General features: G+C 40.0%; 1 protein-coding gene across 4 annotated transcripts in view; it reads left to right on the forward strand.

The window, feature by feature from the left end:
• Positions 1-24,491, forward strand: part of Mme (membrane metalloendopeptidase) — a 77,825-nt gene that overhangs the window by 16,212 nt on the left and 37,122 nt on the right. For all 4 annotated transcript variants that reach the window (XM_028894515.2, XM_028894517.2, XM_028894516.2 and 1 more), the window contains exons 4-9: positions 14,885-15,046; positions 15,942-16,022; positions 16,118-16,213; positions 16,314-16,432; positions 17,697-17,762; positions 23,384-23,518. In XM_028894515.2, the coding sequence (XP_028750348.1) occupies positions 14,885-15,046; positions 15,942-16,022; positions 16,118-16,213; positions 16,314-16,432; positions 17,697-17,762; positions 23,384-23,518 (659 nt within the window). The remainder of the gene's footprint in view (positions 1-14,884; positions 15,047-15,941; positions 16,023-16,117; positions 16,214-16,313; positions 16,433-17,696; positions 17,763-23,383; positions 23,519-24,491) is intronic.

The following is a 24,491-nucleotide window of genomic DNA, read 5'->3' on the forward strand; positions in this document are numbered from 1 at the left end:
CTCTACAGGCAAGAAAAAGATCATGGGGGAAATGCAGCCAGCAGTCCCCTTAGACAGAGGGCCCTGCTCTTCCTCTGCTCTTCCTCTGTTACTGGGCATGAGTCAATGACGGTTAGAATGACTGCACTCATGGAGTGGAAACCGAGTAGTCAATACTTCACTGTGTTGTACATGAAGAGGACAAATCTACTCCCAGGAGTGAGCTATAGTGAATGTAAAGTGAGTAGAACCCCGGAAAAGGCCAACAATCACATCAACGCGCCATGAAAACATACTAATGTATATAGTAAAGGTGATATTCAGGCATGTTCAGAAAGTCAAGAAATTCTTAGCTGAATTGTAGCAGTTGTTCACACATCCCTGACGCCACCTGCGAAGACAGGTGTGGAGCACCCGACTTTGAGGGGTGTGCCAAAGCCTTTAATAAGCAGAAATGCCTGTCTCGGGAGTTCGGGGATGACAGGTAAGGTAGGTGAAGCTGGAGTGACTGAATGGCAGGAGCCTCAATAAATGCTGTGGAGCGTGCTGATGTGGACTTGGCACAGTGATAATAGAAGGCTAGTTTGGCCTGTTGACGCTGAGTACTGTTGCACAGAGAGAGCACTGGAGAGAGAGAGAGAGCTCCAAGGAAAGCCATTTTGCTTACACCAGAGAGCTGGAAAGAGCCTTCTGGGAACAGGCTTAGGACTTTATACCCTCACACTTTCTTGGAGAAACTGACTTCAGAAATGCTTTTCTGATTGTATTTTCTGTCACGAGCCAAATCCCTCTTCCATCTAGTGATGGGTTTGTGGGAACCCCCTTTCTGAAGGGAGAGAAGCATTGCTGATTAAGGTATGAGAAACAGGACATGCCACATGATCTGTTCACACAGATTAGGGGTTTGGTTCATGGGCTGCCATAGGTGATTATATCACTCACAAGCATAAACAGCATGTCCAGGGGGGATGCTGGCAGGCCTCCCACCTGGCATATTGTTATGGGACTCTGTGACAACAGAATTACTAACGATTCATTTAAATATATCTTTCTATACTCTAGATAGAAGCTCAAAATTAATCAGAAAGTTATTCAAGTATTTGTTTAAGCACTTCTCAGATCATTTAATGATCTTCAGAATTTAAAAAACAAGCAGCTGTTGCATATCAGAAGTCAGGTTGCCCCATCCACCCCCACACCCCAGTTCCTCAACCCAGGAGCCTGATTATAGTATCTTAGCTGTGACGGTAATGAAGGGGTGAGCGTCACTGTGCTGGCTAGACGATCAGGTAACCCCTAGCAAACACCATCAGTTCCTCCTTCTTTGTGGCTGAATAAAATCCCATTGTGTTTCACTATCCAGTCATCTGTTGCTGGAAACCGAGTCTGATTCTGTATGGGCCACTGTGAATGGCGCTGAAGCAAATGTGGGTCTGCAGGCATCCATGCCGAGTGCTAATTGAGATTCCCCAGGATGCATGTCCAGGGCTGGCACAGCTGTAGTCGGTGGTACTTCTGTTTTTAGTGTTGTGAGGAACATCCATGATGATTGCTGTTGTGTCTGTGCTGATTGACAACCCTGACAACATGGATAAGAATTCTCTTTCTCCTGCATCTTCACCAGCATCGGTTGTCATTGGTTTTTCTAAATAATAGCCACCCTGAGGAGAGGAGATGGAATCTCAAAGTCATTTTGAGTGGGATCTCCTGGATGCCTGTGATATAAGCATTTTATATGATCATTGGCTATTGGTGCTTTACTTTGTGAGAACTGTCTGATTCTTTCGCATGTCTGTTGTTGTTTAGAGTGTTTCATTTTGTTATTGTTTTATTGAATTCTTTATATTTTAAGGTATTGATCTCTGTCAGATGTGGACTTGGCAAGGTTTTTTCCCCCGTGCTATAAAGTATCTTCACTCACTCATTTCCTTTGTTTGACAGACACTTTCTTGATTTCACACAATCCCTCTTGTAACTCCTTAGAATTATTTCTTGAGCTACCAAAGTTCTTTCTAGAAAGCCCTTGTCTGTGCCTTATCCTATGGTATTTTCCTCTAACAGCTTCAGAATTGCCGATCTTACATGAAGGTCTTTGACCCACTGTGGGCTAGCTTGCGCAGTGTGAGAGACAAGGTGTGTGTAGATGGCCTCATTCTTCTACATGTGGATGTCCAGTGTTCCTAGAACTATTTGTGGAAGTGCCTTTTCTCCCCTGTGTGTATTTTTGGCACCTTTGTCAACAACCAGGTGACTGCAGCTGTGCGGATTTTTTTCCAGGTGGTCTGTTCCGTTCCATTAGTCTGTATGTCTGTCCCTCTGCTAGCACTACAATGAAGTTAGGTTTTGGTGACACTGTAAAACCTGTGGCGTTGTTCCTTTTGCTCAGGATTGCTTTGGCAATTCAAATTTTGGGTTTTTTTTTTTTTCTGTTTCTGTGATGAATACCATTAATTTTGATGGGGGTTACGTTGAATCTATAAATCTGTAACTCTTTTGGTAATATAGCCATTTTCACAAGTTAATTCTGTTAACCCATGAGAATAGAATATTAACCACAGAGCAACCACAAGTAATGGATAGCCTGGTAATAGTCAGCTGAAGTCAATCATTCCATTTAACTCCAAAACTTTTGAGGGAACAAAAGAACAATGTGAGCATAGCCCATACCGAGACTCTCATTTTGAAGGGGCAGCCCTCAAAGACTAAGAAAGCATAGTGAGACTAGCAATTGGTTTTAGGGCAATAAAGAAAAGTAGAAGAGACAAAAGTAAATAAGGAGGGGAACAGTAAAGAAAGGAAGAAGTGGGGCAGCTCCAGCTGAAGGCAGAATAAGAGGAGAAGGAGGAAGAAACACACCAGACAACCTAAAGCAATCCTTGCTCTCAGTAGGCTGAGACAGAGAGACCGCAAACACAAGGCCGTCTGTACCCTATGGGAGAGCCTGTCTCAAGAAGAGAAAGCAAAAAGGAAGAGAAAACAGTGCAGGACAAAGCTGGTCACTAAATTAGGTGTTAAATAAATGAACTATAAGAGTGAAAGAAAGAGAAAAGGAGAAAGAGACTAAAATTTTACATCACACATATACACATATATGGGGAAGGAAAAAGTAAGATAGAAATAAAAATTTTTAATTAAAAATAACCAAAAGTAAACCGGATAAAAAGAAGATGAAGAGGATTGATGTCCTTTCCCTTAGAGATGTCGCTCACTAGGGTAAGGGTGCAGAACCTGGAATACACATGCTCTCCCTGGTCTGGGAGGGGATGCAATCTTTCTGGCGACTCTAGGGGTCCAGAATCCATCTCTGTGCCATCTTACTTTTCCTTCCCTGGCTAGCTAGATGTGTGTCTTCCACTGAGAGAAGAACCTTTGCAATGCTTTGCTGCCTCTGTTGATCTTTGTGGGGTTGGCCCTACAGCAGAGTGCATGTGCCATGGGCTGGTCAGAGAAGATTATATCCCTTGGTGCCTTTCATTGCCAAGGTCCCATGTGCAACTGTCTGCAAACTCCCCACTTAGGTGTCTCACACCTTGGTACCTCTAAGCACTAAGCACTTTGTCCCCCTTCCAAGGAGCTAGTGAGTCTGACTCCTCAGACAAGATTTCCACTCCATAGAATATGGCACAGCTCTGATTCCAAAAATCTCCCTCTAGCTAGAGCAAAAGGAATCCTTACAGAACTCTTAAATTGCCAAAAACTTATAATCAGATTGATGATCAAGTCATTACTTGCAAACATTTCCCTCAAGACCTGTTAAGTTCTTTGACTTAATTTTCGGGTATAATGAATTTATTTAGATGAAATTTGGATGCTTTTGATACCTTTGTTATTCTGAAGCTAAATGAACTCATTATTCCCAAAACATATGTATAGAGCAATTAATGATTCTGTTAACTGAAATCCAAGAATCAAAATACCAGCAATATATGTCACTGAGAAATTAATTTTAGTCATATTTCATTGACTCTGATAATGTAATATACACATAGTCATGAACACAGCTGTGGATTTTGGGAAACAGTGTACAGAATATTCTGAAACAAGGCTCTGATAATGTGTTGAAAAGAAATGACACACGCTAAATCTTGAAAGTCAGCTTAATAAACATATCCATTTTCAAAGTAACTGTTGTGAGACCCCGTATACTACACAGAGGTGAGGGTAGTAACACAAAGACATCTAAAAGAAGTAGGGAGATTTGGAAAGCTGACGTTGTGGCAGTGTTCCATATGGGACCTAAGGGCAGGCTCAGCCTCGTCCCAGGCTGGCACTCACTGGGACCAAGGTCAGTGACTTGGTGCCTTCACATCCAGTCAGCCCTGGGCTGCTGATCTGCCTTTGACCCCTGCTCCCATCTTTGGGTTCCAGACTGGTCCCTTGAGCATTTCACTCCTGGCTCATCCCCCAGTTCTGACCAGTGAGTTTCTGCTGCTTTTCTGTCCTGAGCCACTGAGTCTGGACTCCTCACCTAATCTCAACCAGTCTAGTTTTCCCTCTTCAGCACTAATTTGCCCTGCCCTATAATTCTCAATGTTGTTTCTGCTCTCTTTTGACTAAGCCCCTGAGTTCTGATTTGGGATACCCTTATGTAGCTAAGCATGGCTGCTTTCACCAGCCACAGAGCTCTGTCCCTGTCTGCCTCCCTCATAAAATGCCAGTTCACATTCCTTGTTCACATACATAAATATCTCTCTAGTTTCTGGGAGCAACTAACCTTAAGTGACATATGAAGTAGGAATGTTCATGTCACTTGAGCACTGGGTAAAGTTAGAGAATTACAAAAGAACCCTTCCTAGCTAGATGACAGTGTATTGGAGGAGTTCACTTCACATGCGATATAAAGGAAATAGTCTTATTTAGGATGGAAGTCTACAGTTCTCTGAGCTTGGAGATTGCATCTGTGTACCCACTAAGGTTTACTCAGTGCCAAATAGTATTGGGTCAGTGGTGGTACTCAAAAATGTTGCTGAAATAAAATGAAAAGTTTCAGAGTTTGTCCATTATTCTTGAGGACAAAACCTTTTGGAAAAAGCAAATCATGTAGCATAATCCTCTGGGTCTTCCATAATAGAAAAGGACTATTTACTTTACTAAAAATATGAATGTGTGGCACTACACAGTCTTATATCACCCCAGTTCTTGGCTTATTAATAGATACTCAGTTTAATAGTGCTCACTCGGGAAGAGCTGCTTTACCATTTGACAGCATTCCAGAAGCGTCCTGACCTGGCTTGACCTCTTTTTGTGCCACTCCCTAGCAAAAACTTACACAAGGGCAGACTGCTTTGAGCTCCTCTCAGTAATTGCATATCATTGAAGTCTGTTGGTCATCTTTGACCAACACATGATTCAAAATTACCTGTTTAAACAGGATGAGCATGGGTGGGTCTAGGAGCTTGAGATCTACCCCAGGTGTTACCAAGGGAACAGTTCAGCCTTTGCATGACCTTTCACAGCTTTGGTTTTTAAAAAGGAACACTATTATTCATTAGCATTATAAGCAACAGCAAACTTGATAACTTATTTTAAGTGATATATTATTTAAATCACAGTATTATCCCTAACAGCTTTTTGCCAGCAGTCTTTTAGCATTCAAAATGCAAATTACACCTGAAAAAAGAAAAAAAAAATCCTATTTTTAGACTCATGGCACTTTAACTGTTACACCTTTACACTGCTATCCTTTATTATCGGCATCTGTTTTGGTTGTGAGTTTTGCAGGAATCCCTAGAGGGAAATTACTGTTGACCCTCTCTTGGCTGTGAGCCATTCATTGAAACGGACTATGAGATAAGCCTCAAGAATTTCACTTATTTGGGGACAACCAACTGCAGATTACCATTGTAGGACCATTAAAATGGAAGATTCTGAAATCCAGGGCCAAGTGAGGTGAAAAACTACATCTAACCGTGTGCATATTAGGAGAAATTAAACTCACTTGAGCGCCTAAGAAGACAATGCTTGCTAGGCAACATAGTTTGGATTTTCTTCCTCCCTTGATGAGGCTGTTGAGATTCTCTAGTGTTATGTGGACTTAACAGTGGAATGGTGGCATACGGAAAACACTAGCTTCATAAACGGACAGTCCATCTCAATTCATCTTACTGGCCTTGGCCACATAACCCTTCTGTGCAGGACTACTTTTCAATTAATGTCCGCTATCTGAATATAGACTGTGGGTCCTGGATGAGTCTCATCCACTTTCCTATTTACCAGTGGTAGGACCTGGCATACAACTAATTTATCCAGAATGATTATACCTCAAAACAACAACAAAATATATTTACCATAAAAATTTAAATGAAAACAAACTTCAAAGTATGTACAAAGGTGCTTAGCATGAAATGAAATGCTTAGTGAATGTGGGCTTCTGGTTGTTATTATTAGGCTGATTACATTTAAATGTCTTTGAAGTCCCTCTAATTTCTCTTCTGTAGTAAATTGAATCAAATCCAGATTCACTGTGAGTAAGCTTGTGTCTGTGTGTATGCTCATGTGAGCATGCATATGTGTTCATATCCTTATTGATGTCATTAGTCTTTGTTTTCAACTTCACTGTGTTTAGAATCACCAGGGAGGTTGAGGCACACTGCTGGGGATATGTCGGGAGGTACTTCCAGTAAGGAGTAACTGAATCAGAAGACCTGCCTAGTATGTGGACTGCTCCGTCCCATCGGCTAGGTTCCCAGACAAAATAAAGGTGGAAGAGGAAGAAAGCCAGAGTGTGCATGCCCTTCTCTTGGCTTCTGCTCCACGGTGGTACCAACTGGGCTGCTCTGCCATGCGTTCTCCACCATACCAGCCTAAGCCTTTCGAAACTGAGTCAAAACAAATCCTATCCCCTTAGTCATTTCTGTCAGCTACTTTGGTCACAGCAATGAAAAGGTAACTAATAAGCAGCCTACGCACTGGGGGTGAATTAGCCAGTGTCTTCAGACAAGTTCTAACTTGCAACCATTTGATTTCTTTGTCTTTTCTCTTTCCTTTATGGTGATGTAAAAAGTAATAAGCATTCTTTAGAAATTATACTTTGAATTTTGGTCTATTCTCAGGTTAGTGATAGTCTGGATGACACTTTCCCAAAATGCTGGCCATCAACAGTGAACTTCCCAGTCAGCCATGTGATTGTGCCTCTGGCACTCTTAAGTTTGAGGGTTACTCAGCTATGATGCCATGTAGCATGAGTGTATTAAATGTGTTGGCTACTTAATTGTATTTTTCATGTCTGATGAGTTTATCAGGATGTACTCCTATTGTAAGTCGGGGAGCATCTGTATGTGAAATACAGTTATAAACTAATTACTCTTCAAGCTAGGACACCAAAAATAGATCTCCTTATTGAGAGCACAGATGTACTGAGTAATTCCGCTGTGTACAAAGGCTTTCCACAGATCTTCTATGGAGTTTGAAGAGTTGTGTGGATATGGTTGGTCTTTCCTTCTCAGAGTCTTGTGCATCCCAGACTGTCCTTGAACTTGCTGTGCAGCTAAGGGTGAACTTGAACGTCTGGTCCTCATGCTTTGCCTGTGTGTTCTGAGATTAGAGGCATGGGCCAGCACACTGGTGCTGGGAATTGAGCCCAGGGCTTTGGGCATGCTGGGTAAGCACTATACCAACAAAAATCCATACCATCTCTAGCCCCGGTGATGACTTTTCTCAGTGCTGGCCAATTAAGTAACTGTAAGTCTTTGCATTAGATTGCTTGGGTTGGAGCACAAATGGTGGTTCAGAGGAGTGTTTGAATTCAGTGATAAACCAGTGTACAGATTAATTCAGTCCCACCACACTCCATCTTTCTTCAGCTAACGCAACAGGAGAGCAATTTGGAGCAGGGATTTTCTTCATTAAAAATGAAGAGTGGATTGTGAAGGAATCCAGAATGTTTGCAATAAAAGCTGTTTGATTTTTATTAGCATTAGGGTCATTTTCTTTTCAGGAATGGCCCCCCAGATTCTAGTTTGCATATTGCTGCCTTCTGAATGGTGATCGCTTTGCATTTCCCTGTGTTCTCTGTGTTCTTTCTAAATGTTACAGCTATGCCTCGACATTAGTTGAGGTCTGGGGGGTGGGCAGAAAAGGAGGAAAGAAGTTGCCTTCAGAATTGCTGTCAAAGGAGATGTTTTTTAAATTCGCTGAAGTTGCCTGATGAGTAACATCAGGCTTAGTGTCTGTTAATATAGCCCATATTTATAACAAAGGTCTAGTCATAAATGAGTGGCCTAAGGTCTTTACAGGAAGCATCTGCTGCTGGCTGCCCTAACATTTCTCTGACCTCGTTTGGATACTTTTAGAGTATTCAGTTATTTTAAGATACTAGAGTTAGAATGTTGTTTTGGAACCCGGCATCAGAAAGCTTAGAGCAATTTGGAAAGAGCAGGCTGAACACACTTTTGCTCCTGTGTAATGTCTTAAACCCTTCTTCAGCACAGAACAAGAATAGTCAATGGAGAAGTTTTGCCAAAGACTAGGGACGGGGGTCTGTTTGGTGCATGTGTTATAAACAGATACCTGATCTATTTAATCTAATTCACAGAATTTTTTTATTTGTTTATTTATTTTTATATTATGTGCATTGGTGTTTGCTTGCATGTATGTCTGTGTGAGGGTACTGAATCCACTGGAACTGGAGTTACAGACAGCTGTGAGCTGCCATGTAGGTGCTGGGAATTGAACCCAGGTCCTCTGGAAGAGCAGTCACGTTTCTTAACCACTGAATCATCTCTCCAGCCCCGACAGAAAGTTTTTTAAATGGAATAGTAGTTGAGAAATAAATATTGTGTATTCTAATATTTGTTTTTGTTTTGCCCATTGTGTTGATTTTCATAGATGTTTAAAAAAAAATCCAAATAGCCTCACTATTTGTTAATCCTGTGTTTGATAATTCACCTTGGCAGTGAAATTTACTTTTAATCCTAAAACCAACAGCTCGGGCTCTTTTGCAGAGATTCTTAGACATGTGGAAAAGAGAAGAGTGTTTGAATGTCCATTCACACCTACACTCATTGAGACAAACAAGAAGGCTGTGACCAAGGGTAATTTGTGCAGGTTGTTAGTGCCATGCCAGAGATCGATGGTATGGACTCAGTGAGTCCTTCAACAGAAACACACAAGTTTAGCTTTGGGTCAGTGATTATCAGAGGCTCAGATGACTATTTTCTCTAAGGCTTATGATTCACTATACGCAAATTCGCATTGGCTTTATACATCAGAAAGGCCATCAATAACAAGAATCACCCATATTTGCTTTGAAATGACCAAGAATTTATTCCTCATTCTTTTGAGAAGCATCGATGACCTGCTAAGTAGGAATCAAGTTTTAAAATGAAGTCTATGAGGAAGTACTACAGTTGTGTACTTTGTTCTTTTACTGCTATGACAAGCTGATTTCAGGCTTCCTTTGTGTCCCTGACACTTGTCTCAGGAGCATGTGACAAATGTGGAGGTTGCTTTTAAAGTTCATGTAGATACAGGACCAGAAAACTGGCATCTGGGAAACGTTCTTGTATAAACATTAAAATAGTTGTTATTTGTGGTACCCCAAATCCTATTTTTAATTAGCACACTATCAGTATTGTTGGAAAGAAGGGAACAGATAGGAAAGAAGAGATCATGTGACATGGACCTACGGGCATTCAAAGATAGACCGATGATTGCCCCGGCTTTTATGTGATATTAGAGTTACAGCCCTGATCTTTGCACCCTCTAGACAAGTGCTTGGCCGTTGAGCTACATCCCTGCTTGGGGCTCAGAACAAGGAGAGGCGATAGAGGACAGGAAAAAGGCATTTTTCTTGCCATACATCCTGAACACCCAGGGGAAACTGCATCATAGGTAGGGTCTGGGCAGAAAGGGGTAGAGGCTGAGGTCAGAGAGTAAGTGTGTGAAGCCTGTAGGAGAGGCCTTGGGCGTGACACACAGGTGAGGTTCCTAGGAATCAGCAGAAGTTACCACTTAATAGTATGTTGCCGTATGAGTGGTTTTGCACTTGCAGAGGAAACATCTCTGAGTTGAGAATTACAAGACATCTTTAGTTTCTGATAGTCAGTCTTCTGGCCCATTTCTCAGTTTATTGCTTGTTTAATCTGGCGCATAGTAGAACCAGTAAAGAAACCTTAAATATTCTGAATCACCCCCAAAACTGATGTAATTGATCAAAAATAGATCCTACACATCTGTTTGTTTCAAAGTCTTTTTTGTCAGGGAAAACTGTTGTTCCCCAAGCTTTTTGCTGAGATTTTTGGGGCTCCTTTATCCAGTGTGCTTTGAATATCGGTCAGACAGATCTCGGCTCCTGTGTGCTCCATTGGCCCACATTCCATTCCTGCTTGTCCCAGTGCTGCTTACAAGAAATGCTTACTCCATCCCGATGCTCCAGTCCCTGATGGTCTGCCCTGCCTTTCTCCTGCAAGGAGGGAATTGGTGACTTGAGAGTGGCATGGAAAAGTGAAGAGGAGGACTAGTAAGGACAGAAGAAAACATTGTTGGGTTGCAGTAGAGGAGAGAAGCATGTGGGAGGCTCTACCGGTCACGTGGTCCAACCTTGGGGGCCTGCACATGGGGAAAGCCTGCAAACACATGCACCAAGGAGCAAGTGTTATACTTCTAACATTTACTAGCTGCTCGTCTTGGGAAAATTACTTAATCACGTGCAACTAAACAGCAACAGAACTTTGGAATTCAAAGCAAATCTCTCTGACTTAAAGACTAAAATGTTTCCCTAGCTTGTATTCCATTTCCAAGTCATACCCACACAAAACACCCTCGGTAATGAATACAGTAATTAATGACTTCCCCAGATACTAGCTGAGCTTGTTTTTAAATTCCCAGAGTCAAATAAGTTGGGAGAATGTTATGAGGAGATTAGTTAGGGAAAAAATGGTGCGCCATTTATCAGCCCAGAACATTCAGAACTGTCGTCTATAAGAAATAAGCTCATTATTAATGGGAGATTACTTTGCTTGTCTTTATGTGACTAAATTTTAAAAATTAACTTTTTCTTTATAGCAAGGGTAATGAATGCATATTCATCTAATACAAATTGGGAAATAAAGATAAGCAAATATTACAAAATTAAACACACCCACACCCCCTCCCCATAGATATAACTATACTAAGTACCTCGGCATCTACCCTTCTGAAATTTGGGGGCTTTTACATAGAGCTTTTTAACACTGTAGCATTTTTTTCCCTCCACTTTACACCTACCGGCTAAACAACATTCCATATCAATACATTTGCCTTTTCATGTTTACTTATTGAAGTAAATAATTTTGCTTGACTTTAAAACATAGTCATTTATTCAGAAGTCAGAAACATCTGAAGAGCAGGGGTGTGGCTGTGTGTGGATGTCCAGCAATTCAAAGGACAGCACAAAACAGAAAGACAGTTACAACCAATTTGACAGTCATGCATGTTTCCTACGGTCCTTCTACCCACATGTCTACTGCTGACTTCAAAGAAAAGTCAACACAGTGGAGGTCCAGAGGATAAGGTGCAAGATGAGAATCAGTCCATGATAAGAGATTAAAGGAAAGTTCATCAAAGACTCAGCTTAAAAGTGCTAGCCTGTGACCTGCCTTAGCCTATAGCCCCCAAATATTCATCAGAACAGAACTTTCTTTGAAGTGATTCGAAGCACTGACACTCAGAGCCTTCTCTGGTCAATGGGATTTACAAGAGGCACCAGAAGGAGCTAGCACAATTGCCTATTCCCAGCCCTCTGCTTGTCTCTGAATGCTGTTTCTCTGGGCTAGTACAGATGCTGGGATCTAGCAAGGAAAGCTGGCCTGAGAGGGAATGTTAATCCATTTCCCCATTGTGGGGGGTTTGGGAGGTTCACATGCACTCAAGGGACTGATTTTTATACTCAGGAGCACAGAATTTCAACTACACCATTATTTTTATTCAGAGTGTTTTATGGGGTATGTAGGATTCCAAATGGGCTGTAAGATTTACCAGCCACTCCCACTGTTCATTGCGCAAGCTCATTGCTTCTTTATGACTTTTCAGTAGATTGTGCTATCCTAGGGTGTTCGAATAAGCCACCCACTTCCCAGAAGAGAGGATGAATGGACTGGGTCCCCAAATGTCAGTGGTTTTTACAACATCTACCTTCAACTTTTCAAGCAGAAAAGTTCAAAAGAAAAAAATATGTAGAGTATAATTCTAGAAGGTCTTTAGTTAGTGTGTTCAAGCTCCATTTTGAGGGGTTTTCACTTCATATGGGTGTTGATTTCACTTTCTCCTGCCATTGGATCTTTATTTCCTTCAAAGTTCAAGGAAATTCTTTTTTCTTTTCTTCTCTTTTTTTTAGGTTTTCTTCCTTCCTTCCTCCCTTCCTTCCTTCCTTCCTTTCTTCCTTTCCTCCTCCTCTTCTTCTCCTCCTCCTTTTTTGAGACAGGGTTTTTCTGTGTAGCCCTGGCTGTCCTGGAACTCACTCTGTAGACCAGGCTGGACTTGAACTAGCAGATATCCACCTGCCTCTGCCTCCCAGGTGCTTGGATTAAAGGTTTGCACCATCACCACCACCCAGCAATTTTTTAGGTTTTCTTCTCTTGTCCTGTTGCGTTCAGGCTAGAATTCTTCCTGTTTGGTCTTGAGCAAGTGGTGTTTGACCCTGTGAGAAGAGAGGAATGAGTCTCTTACCTTCATGGAGCTAAAGTTTAGGTTGGGGAGAAACCGAATTTGTTTCTGTGTGCTGAGGATGATACATGCTGACATGGGTATTGTGGGGATGGTGTTTGTCAAGGTGGATTTAAGCTGGGCTTTAAAAATGCCACAATTTCATAAGTTGAAAAAATGCAGAAGGGTTGGGCTGGTATAGATAGAGTCCAGTAAAATAGGAACTGAGCTGACTCGTGGGAAGAGAAGAGGACACAGCTCAGGCATATAACTGCACCCCATTAATAGATGTCAGTTGATGGGCATACAAAAAGATTAATGGCATCAAAAAATGGTGAGGCAGATGGAGAAAGTGTCCACAAGGAAAAGCTCAAAGAAGCTTCATCCAAACACCAAATATTGAGTGAGGTAGTGAACTCAAAGGAGTCTAAAGAGAGACATTTTCCTTATAGCTCAAAGTCACAGAATTTTAGGGAAGTGGGCTATGGGCCAAACCTTGAAGGGTAGGTAGAAATTGAAAAGAAGCAGAGAAGGGATCCAAGATATGGGATGAGGAGGTCAGAAGCAAAGGCTCAAGGCTAAGAAACATTGGAGTATTCGGCCTGTCTCATGGGAACAGAGGTGAATACAAATGTAGCTAGGATAATGGGAAGAGGATGGCTTCAAGACCAAGTTAAAGACTTTGTCATTTAACCTGGAAAATGACAAGCCACTGACATTTGAGTAATGTGGTGGCCAGTGCAAAAGGGTCTTTAGGGAGTTTAATCTGACACATGAGCAGAATATATAAAAGAGAGAGCCAGTGGGATGAATTAATCAGCAGAAAATGAAGATGTAAACTGGGTTGATACTGAACATGGAAAAAAAGGCATGGAAAACAGGCTAAGGAATTAAAAGTTAGCAAAGGGATGGAAATAATACAGAGTCTTTCCCAATAACTCAATCCTAAGAGTCTGTTCTAACGATATGCTATGTACCATAGCATGGAAGTTTAAAGATGCCTGATTTGAAGGAGGTATAAAAGTTAGACTTGAGGTGTTCAGCAAGCAGACACATCCTAAACGTGCTTAGAATTAGGGGCTTGAAGCTTAGCTGCAAAACTTACCATTTCAAGTTAAAAAAAAAAATCAACACAGCTCAGCAATTGTTTCAAGTTTTTAGTTAATTAATTAATTGGTTCAGAAAGTGAAGTACTTTCAGAAGCTCACTTGAATATATGTACTCTGCTGATACCAGTGAATTCTCAATTGCTCCTTTGTTTTCAATACAAAACAGTTGAACTTACTGTGAGAAAGAAAGCTGGGAGGATTGTAGGGGGTGGGTCTGCTCTACTCCAAGTGTAAAGTGTGTGAGCCTTGTGCCTTATTCTAATCTTCAGAATGTAATAATTCATATTTTATAAGTCATAGCACCTACAAATACATGTCTTATGCACTGTAAATACTCAGTGTTGTATTTTCATCACGATTTTTCAAACACCTAAGAGTGGACCTCAGGAAAATCTTGCAAGCTTACAGCCAATATTTTAACAGACTCTCCATAAACAAATGCAAATTGGGCATGAATTTTAATTGCAAAGTTTTGTAAGTGGGACCAGAGAAATAGCTCAGTGGGTAAAGGCTCCTGCCACCAAACCTGGCAATTTGAACTTGATCTCGGGACTCACAGTTCAAGAAGAGTACCAATTCCCATGAGTTGTCCTCTGACCTTAGATTCATGCGGTGACACACCTGTGTACACACACATAAATAAATAAAAATGTAATAAAAATTTAAAGAACTGTAAGCAAGATGCAAAAACTAATGACTGGCTTCAGATCCCTACTGAGCCAATAAAAATCCATTAGCAATCAGCTCTTCATCCTTTGGAGTCTCAGAGATAATTTGAAGGACGCAGCACCCGGAAAAGCAAGCAGCTCCTAAAAGTTACCAGAGTGCAGAATGACACTATGTTTACCATAGGCCAAGATGGCCACCACAAAGTAGACCTATAATTCTTTTTCCTTGAAGTCGTAAACTGTAGAAAGTTCAGTTATTTGGAGCCAGGTGCAAGGAGACACATTAGGAAACAGTGAGGACTTAGGACGGAGAACTCAAGCCACTCAGAAATAAAACAAACCCACTATAGTAGTAAAGGGCCAGAGGACTACAGACACAAACTAGTCATGGTAAATACAGAAAAGAGCCTCTGTGCAGCTGATGTGAAGAAGAGCTTCCTTTTCTCTTTCCAGCCTACTTAAGCAATACATCTTTCAATTCATCTGATCCTGTCTCTGGTCTTGCAGCTTCTCGACTGATCCAGAACATGGATGCCTCTGCTGAGCCCTGTACAGACTTCTTCAAATATGCTTGTGGAGGCTGGTTGAAACGCAACGTCATTCCAGAGACCAGTTCCCGATACAGTAATTTTGACATTTTAAGAGATGAGCTGGAAGTCATTTTGAAAGGTTAGTGTTGACAGTGTCTGTGAATTGAAAATTTTTCCTCTGACATCCATTTTTTTAGAGGTATAACTTCTGGCCATTACAGGAAATTTGGCAAAAGATTACAGTTTTTATTTCCTTCAGGATTTGCAGACATCCATTGACTCACTTTGAGGGTAGTAGACACCAAAATGGATGTGTTGTCATCTCTTAACGTTCCCTGATTTAATTTTAAATACACAAATTCTAAAGCTCTTCATCCCCAGTGATGGTGTCTTCAAGTTGTTTTATAGAAGGGAAACGTTTAATGGTTGCTACTGAACCATTTCCACAGATGCCCCTATTCAGCCCCATGCTGTGTTAAAGTTGCTGAAGATTTTACCAGGGTCTGTCTTCCCTGAAAAGTGGAGACTGTTTAGATTCATCTCTACCATCTCCATCCATCTCATTATCTTCTAGAAGTTGCTTTGTAGGAAAAATGGGAGTTTCCTGTGTTTTACAATCTAAGCAGGAAGAACAGTTTATTTGGATCGTGCATTGCACATTCACACAAAGATAATTACTTTCTAGTCATCAGAGGATTATCTACACTAAGTCCCAAATTCCTTTGTGTTATTTGTTTTGTACAAATCTAAAATTCAAAAGTAACTTTGTACCTGAGGCTGAGAAATACACACACACACACACACACACACACACACACACACACACACACACACTCATATGCACACACGGCCTACTCAAAAAGACTTACACAAACCTCACTTCTGTTCTAGAAGTGATGGCTTGCTATTTTCTCAGGATTTAAGAATGGGGAGGGAGAAAACATTTACTTTTAATTAGACCTATGTTGAAAATGTTAATAACAGCCCCAAATCAGCAATTCTATTGACCCATTTTACTAAATGCCTTATTTCAGATGTCCTTGAAGAACCCAGAACTGAGGATATAGTAGCAGTGCAGAAGGCGAAAACCTTGTACAGGTCCTGTATAAATGAGTGTAAGTATTCTTTATTTGAAATATGTGTATAGTAACAAAATAGGAATAGAATATGCATAACCCCACTTTGTATTTATTTTCCTTGTTCCGAAAAGCTGCTATTGATAGCAGAGGCGGGCAGCCTCTACTCAGACTGCTACCAGATATATATGGGTGGCCAGTAGCCTCAGAAAATTGGGAAGAAACGTATGGTAAGACCATTTTCCTCTTTTGAAATTAATGATTTCCACAATATAGTATTGCTAATGAAACATAGCTTTAGAAAACGTGCTTCCCCTTCTCTTCCTTTAGGTACTTCTTGGACAGCTGAGAAAGCTATTGCACAACTGAATTCTAAATATGGGAAAAAAGTCCTCATTAATTTTTTTGTTGGCACAGATGATAAGAATTCTACCCACCATATAATTCATGTAAGTGTGTGTGTCAGGCAGCCAAGGCTATCTTTAACTTGTAATGAAATTCTCATGTACATTGTTTTCATTGATATTTAGTAATGCCAATTCTCCCTTTCATTGCATGAACTAGAGGGTAATAAATCCATGCCCTGGCTCTCAGCCCTGGGGCGCCATGTTAAAAGAATTTCTTGATGATATGTTTTAGACACTCCCCTCTCACTCTTACCTCTATTTTAGAGAGCTCCCTAGGTTCCTCTTATTATGAAAATAACTCCCAGTTTCTTTGTATGTTTCATGCTTTGGTTTACATAAAGTAATGTAGGCCTGGAAACCAAAAATTCCTCTTTGATTTAAAATAAAATACCTCAAAGGGGATTTTGAACACAGTTTTGGTTTTCCCTAAATCTAAGTGAAGGTAAATAAAATACTATCCTTTTAAGGGTCCTTCATGCAGAGATGTGTTGGACTCCTCAAAACTTCAAGGAATCCCACCTTTATCTATCAGTGCTCTAGGTTACTAATGCATCCTATTCTGCCATGTACCGCAGAGGAAACAGTCTCCCAGAGTGCTCAGTGGGCCCACTTGTCCTTCACATCGGTGCCCAAGCTGGACCACACACACGAGAACCGCAGACCCTTTTCTCACATACGCTCCTGTCCGCACCTGATAAAATCCTTCCAAACACACACCTCTGGGGATATCTTAGGGGGGAGCCTTCTCCCTGGCTCTTCGGTAGACAATCTCAAGATTTCTGGCAAGATTTACATTGGCAAATAGGTTGTTGAGTGACCACCGTGGTTTTGCATGCCTCCACTACCACACACCCAAATAAACAAAGGACATGACTTACTTCTTTCTACCAGTTAGGATATATCCCAGTTAAGGGTGGTGCAGACAAACATGGCCCCAAGGGATCACATTAGAATGTCCAGAAACTGGGAAATCCTGTAAGTGCGCAATCTGGTAGCTCACTCGACCGGGAGCCTCATATTCTTTAGTTTGCTTTTATCTTCTGCTCTGAATTTAAAATCATTCCTAGGGTACTTTTAGTTCAAGTTTTCTTCACTCTCATTCACATATGCACAGTGAAATCCCCCGGATTATGTAGCTGCTCATGCATTTGTTACTTGCAAGAAGTGTAGAAACCTTTCCTAGCTGTTTATTTACTTCATTTCTGATTGTTGCATTTACAAAGCAGGGAGAGTGAGCCTAGTTGTATTTCATCCAAATGTTTTACTTGCTGAGTAATTTGTTTTCTTTGATGTATATTTTTTACAGTTTGACCAGCCTCGACTTGGCCTCCCTTCCAGAGACTACTATGAGTGTACTGGAATATATAAAGAGGTAAATACAAGCAGAGGGCGAGAAGAATCAGACACAGCCTGCAGCACCATCTGTGCAGACCCTTAATAACGAAAAGGACTCTAATGTAAAACTCCTTCCATTCTCTGCTGGGGAAATTCCAAAGCCACACAGTGCTGAAGTTCCTTTGATAGAATGAACATTCCCACTAGGCTAATGGGAGTCAAATAAGGAAGCTTGGAATTCCTCTCATGAATTTTGATTCTTAGTTTTTAAGTCATATGATATATTTTTAAAAATCAGTTATAAATGTTTCCATTCATGTCTAACTTGGATCATTTAACAAAAAAACAAAAAGTGTCAGATTAACTGTAGTATAGAGCACTGTCAGTAAGGACTGGAGATTGACTGGTACAGTGTAAAGTACCTTCCAGAACTTTTTCAGAGAACTATGCAGATAGGGCCGCCTAGTCCCTTTCCTATAGCACCTAAGCCATGGACATCACATCCCACACAGCTGTTGTTGACTTAGATTGCCTTCTTAGTATCTCATAAGCTTCCCTGTCTTAGCCTATTGTGAATGTGTTCTTTCTTACTGATGCAAGGAGCCCCAGCAGACCAAACCAGCACTGTTGAGTATGATTAGATATCGGAAGGAAGGAGTTTGTCCTATAGATGCTTTTCTCATAACTCTTTTGAAACACAGAAGAAAATTATGGTTGCTTTTCATGATCCTAAAGAGTCACATTGTGGTAGTATGACTGGAACCTCTGCTTGGCTAACATTATTAGGTAGACATGGTTGTGTTTTGCATTCATGTTAAGTTCAAATAACATGGAATAAGTGTCTGTTTGAGTGGATACACAACACTGAAATCAAGAAAAGTACATACATTATAATATCAAAGGTCATAATTAATAGCACAGGTAATTGAATGGATATAGAATATCTGAGTGATCTAGTTTCTGTGGGGACTACAGCTGTTGCCTTTAAGAAGTGTCCAGCTGTTTCCTACTGCAGAGTTAAAAATGAGGGGAGACTGTCAGCTCATTTTCTTTTTTATCATTTTCAGCCCAAGAGCTGTTCATATTGATAATTGTACTCTTATAAACTGTTGGCATTTTCCAATCTTAGATAGTTTTTATTTTATAGTTTAACATTTCAGATATCAAACTGTACCTAATAGTCAAGGTTTTGAAGTTTCTTCCTTTTTCCCTTTGATAAGATTTTATGAAGATGATAGATAGAATATTTTGTGAATTTTATTTTCCATGTTAGTTCATAATGTCAGAAAGGTGACAAATTGGCTATTTGGGGTTTGCATCTGATTACAGAAGCATTTTCACATAAGCTTTAAGACTTGTTTTATTTTAAATTTTGAATTGTTGCACATCCGTTGCAGTATTGGGCCCTTCACTTAGCAACACATTTCTTCCTATGTCTGTAAAATTAGAAACCTAAGTTTGCATTTTCAAAGGGCTGTGCAGCCAGAGCCGTTCCAGTCACTCCATGGAGACAGAGCATCATTTTCTGCCTCTGTGTAGCCATCATCTAGAAGATTCACTGATTTACACTGACTTTCTTATCTCTTTAGACATGTAAGTTGGTACTGGATTGGGTTTTGTCTGAGCTGCAATAACAAAAATACTCAAAATTACAGTACCTGCAGCAAATGACAATATTTCTATTTCCCTTTCTGATCTCAAACCATGCAGTCCAGGTGAGGTAGGGCACGTGGGACTCCCTGTGGCCTCAGCTGCCTTTAATTTTACTCTTCTAATCTCAGCCTCCTCTGGAATTTGCACTAGTCTGCCTGGTCAGAATTGGCTCATTGTGCCATATTCATGTTTAAGGCCAAAGGGAAATAGAAGAGAAGGAAAATGCTGGACCATTTCCTCTAATTTTTTAACTAATAGATTTCTTTGGTTTTTGAGAAAGGGTTTGCTCTGTGGCCAATGCTGACCAGGCTGCCATGTGGCTCTCACTAAGTATAAAGGAGGTTAGAAAATGTCAGCTGAATTTACTCCTGTTTTTGATGCTATTGTAAATTGGATTTTTTCATTTCTAAGTCAAGTAATTCAATTTGTGTTTGCATAACTGCTGTTGATCTTTGTGTATAGGTTTCTTTGAACTGCTTCAGTTCTAACACTACTTTTGATGACACCTTTAGCATTTTCTATGTATGAGATCATGCCATTGGCAAATGGTCCATTTCACTGTTTCTTTTCCTGTATATAGATATCATTTATTTCTTGTGCTTACCTTAATTGTTCTGGCTGGGACTTTTAGTACAATCTTGAACAGACATTCTTGTCTTGTTTCTGGTCTTAGAGGGAAAGTGTTTGACTTTTCACCACTAAGTCTTACGTTAGCTGTGGACTTGTCATTGTGGCCTTTATTGTGCTGAAGTATGTTCCGCTTATGCATTTAAAAGCTTTCTTAAACATTATGTTGAATTTTTCCATCATTTGAGATGACCATGTGGTTGTATACTTCATTTTGTTAATAACAGTGTGTAACATCTATTGGTTATTATTGAATGATACTTATATACTTTTTCCACTGAAAAGAGAATTTTTAGAGATTGAAAGCAGTTTGTGAAAATTCTGGTTTCCCGCATGAACAATAAACCTTTGAAAAGCTTGTCTAAAGCTCCAGGTTCTTTTTGGTAACCTACCAACAGCCTCAGTTTCCTCCCTGGGCCAAGGTAGATCCTCTTGGGTCCTGTGTTCTTCAAGTCCTGTTGTCGAGTTGTTTTCAGGTTCAGCTTTGTCTCATCCCTGGTTCCCAGGAATAGGTATGCAATTCTCCATACACAATCCCTCTATGGAGAACAAGTCTCTGCAACAGCAGTTGCATGCTATTTAATAGGAAGTTTCTGAGCCCTTTAGATGGAAAGCATCTTTCATGCTTGGTGTCCTTGGTACACGTTGTGGAGTCTACCAATAAACTTCCCGAGTAACACTTGAACATTACTGAGCATTAATGGCTGGCTACTTAGAGCATAGTTCTGTGACTTCTCAGTTACTTCCTGGTCTACATTTTGTAGATTTTCTTCTGAGGAAGGAAAAGTCAAAAAACTGACAAGAGCTGAGTGTCACAAACAAAATATCTGGTTATGAAACTTCTGATCTTTATAGGTCACCACCACCAGGGTACCCAGACATCAGCCAATCTGACTGGAGCGCTTGCTTCTCTTTCCTGGATCTTGATGTCCTTTACTAACAGTGATATTGCTGTGTTTCTCTTTAACAATTCTAATAAATATCAGCTTTTTTTCCTGGGCTCGGGGAGCTAGTTTATAAACACCATCGTCTGTTATTATAAAATGGAAATCATTCTAATCAAAGCAATAATCTATGATGTTAGGATTAGTAAATATTAGTTTTGCTAATGTGTAGTTTTAAATGAAATTGCTCCTATATGGATTTTATGCTGCCTTTTAAAAGCAATTGTTCCTTTAAAACTACTTTTGTCAGTGTTAAGATTTATAATCTTTTTTTTTAAAAAAAAACAAAGGTCTACTAGATGTTTTCAGGTTCCTCTCCGCTGAAATGATCCTTGATTTACTGTCTATTCAAAGACACAACTGTTTAAAGATGAGAATTCATTCTTGTCCCTGCCCTGAAAACTAAATCTCTAAATCACAAGAAAGAAAAACTAATTTTCACTTTCAAAAATATCTGTTTCTCCAAATCTGTACACTTGATATCAGTTGGCTTGTTACATGTTTAAAAATAAGAAAAAGTTACAGCCTTCAGTTAGAATCTTGCAGCCGTGAGATTGAGTTCTGACAATTACTACAGGAATTTGGAAAGAAAAGATGCTAAAATATGTGTTTTAGTGAGAAGTGGACCTCATTCATCAACACTGCGTTCTATGCAAGTGTGCCCAGAACTAGCAATATGAGCAGGCCTCGAGGGTTGTCTTGTGAGGTCATCCACCAAGATTGCCATCAGGTACACTTGGAAAGAATAAGAACTAGATTGCAGAATCAACAAAGTACACAGAAGAATTCTTGTTCTTTTCTCTCCCCGTTAACAAAAATGTATCTCATATAACAGAGAAATCTCAAAAGATTGATATTAGAAAATTCAAATTATTATCTCCTTCATAGCCAGTAGTAATTCCCTGCTGAAAGCAGATGGATTTATATGCTTTGAAATACAGTTAATTCAAAACACTACATTCTTCTACTTTGGCCTAAGTGGTCTCATGAGGGTTGAACCCAGACATACTTATTTGTTTCAAAGAGAAACAAGAAGTCTGATTAGTTTTAATAGGAAAAGAGTGAAGTTGGGAATAACTCATATGAAATTATCTTTCATTCCTACTACCTTAGTGACTGGGTTTTTAAATACAAATTCACAGTCCAAAAAAGTAATAATAATACTTTCGCCTATTGAAATGCATGGATGGAAGCGCTGCCGAGGTACTCGTAACATCACAGTGTATCCCTCAACAGAGAAAGCCCCTCTCTCCAGGGAACCATCTATTTAGTTTTTAATGAGGGTCACAAGTAGCAGTACATTAAGTTTTTGAGATTCGTTGTAGTTACACACTTTGTATAAGGCTCTTGCTTAATAACACATTTTCACTTTACTTTTTGTTTTATGTTTGATGGTGAGCACTTGTAAATACACATGTACCTTTGTGTTCAAGTTGAATATAAGGGTAACCTTTATGCTTGTAAATCATTAGTAAGGATGTAGGGCTGTCCTGAAACTGAAAGCGCTACACCCTTTTAGCATACATCATATAGAACCTTCATTTGTATTTACCTGGATACCGAGTCTGGGAAGCATCCAAGGCTCTGCTTCTCCCCAAGTTGTGAGGCAGATTTCCCCTGATGACAGTCACCAGATTTACTAAGAGTAAAGCTCCTGACAGAAACTTGAATTTGGGTAAATTTTAAATGATCACCCTTCCTTTTAATTGCTGATGTGTGATAGTATCTAATAAGTAGCGGGGTATTGAAACTTAGCAAAAGTAGGATTGAATTTTCAAAGTCTTAATGTCACTGGACTCAAGTTTACATCTTTTGCTTATAAATTACAATGTATCTGAAGATAAGATATAAAGAAATGGAGTGTGTGGAGGAAAGATGGCATCTAAATCTGTGGTCTCTTATAGTGAAACTTCACAGTAACAGGAGAATTATGGGAAAAATGAAAACCTTTGGCTGTTCATTGGAGGAACTCCTGAGAGCAGTCTCAAAAAAATTAGCTTGGCCCAAGATGTGAAGATGTCATGGTCATACTATATGAATTTGTAACTGCCTCTTCATGAATAGTTGAAAAAATGCTTTCATATATATATATGAAAACCTTGGGGAAATTGTTTAGTAAAGGAAAAGAAGTAATCATGTAATTACTTGGCAAGTGCTTTACAACTGTATTTTTAGAAAGGCAAAGTAAATGTATTGCAAATAAGATAATCTCCATAGACAAATGACCATAAATTAAACCATTCAAAATGATATTTTATTGCCATGCCTCAGCTCTAATTAAAGGAATCTGTATAAGTCATTTCTTTTAGCACTTAGAAAATATTTCCATTTCACTGTTCTTTTTCTGCTACCAAAAATTAGTATTTTAAAAACCTTTATGTACCATGATGAATATCAGAAGGTTATCCAACAACTTATTACTTATTTCTTGTAGGCTTGCACAGCATATGTGGATTTTATGATTGCCGTGGCCAGACTGATTCGTCAGGAAGAAAGATTGCCGATTGATGAAAACCAGCTTTCTTTGGAAATGAATAAAGTTATGGATTTGGAAAAAGAAATTGCCAATGTAAAACACATTGTTTTTCTGAGATACTGAATAATGTGAACCATGTTTTGTTTCATTCTCTCTTCTCTATGCTGTTTTAAAGACAAAACTAGCTCTTTAAGTCAGTGATTAAAAATGCATAGGCTAGTAATGGATCATTGACTTTGGGACAACCTTTGAAACTATAGAATTTCCTGAAATCCAAAAGACACGCTAAATTTGACAAATAGCAAACAAGCTGCGCTTTACCACCTACCTATATAATAAGGAGTTGCATCAAAATCTTATACTCAGATTGTGAGATGCCCTCAGGACCCAGGAAGATGCATGCAAAACCATGGTAGTTTTTCCAAACAATTTTACTTTGTTATTTTGAAATACAAAGTGTCTTCAGAGATCATCTCTGTCCTTCTGCTAAGAACTTGGTTAGAAGGCAACGTGGTGCCACTGATTTCAGCCTCTGAGATTGCTGAGTTCAGGGAAGACAGAACTTAGCAACAGAGCCAAGGGGATCTCTGTATTTCCTCTGCTTCCAGGCAAGCTCTTGGAGACTGGGCTGGTACTCTGTTCTCTGAGTCTTCAGAGGGGCCATGCAGGCATGAGCAAGTGAACTCTGGCCCTAGGCAATATGCTGATTACTGATTGAACCTGGCCTCCTTTCCTTCACAGTGCAAGCAAAACTCTGTTCTCTCATGTCCCCATCTGCTCACCACTTCCATCTGGCCTCATCAGGATCTTGAAAACCAAAGATAAGGGAGAGTGATTTTAGACTTGCTAGGGCTATGTGAAACCAAGCCCTCCCCCTCCTGCCCCCAACCAGAGCTAGACTGCTTGGTGGAGGACAGTTTGATGGGTTAATTGGGGTTCTCAGAGGGAAACTGCATTGCTAGAGAGCAGTTTCTTGTCCTGGGATTTTTTTCACTCCCATGTTCTCAGGCTGTGTTCCCTTGGCCAGACTTGGCTCCACCGTTGTCACTCTATTGCCTCCGATATC

Source organism: Peromyscus leucopus, chromosome 6 (assembly GCF_004664715.2).
Source record: "Peromyscus leucopus breed LL Stock chromosome 6, UCI_PerLeu_2.1, whole genome shotgun sequence".
NCBI lineage: Eukaryota > Metazoa > Chordata > Mammalia > Rodentia > Cricetidae > Peromyscus > Peromyscus leucopus.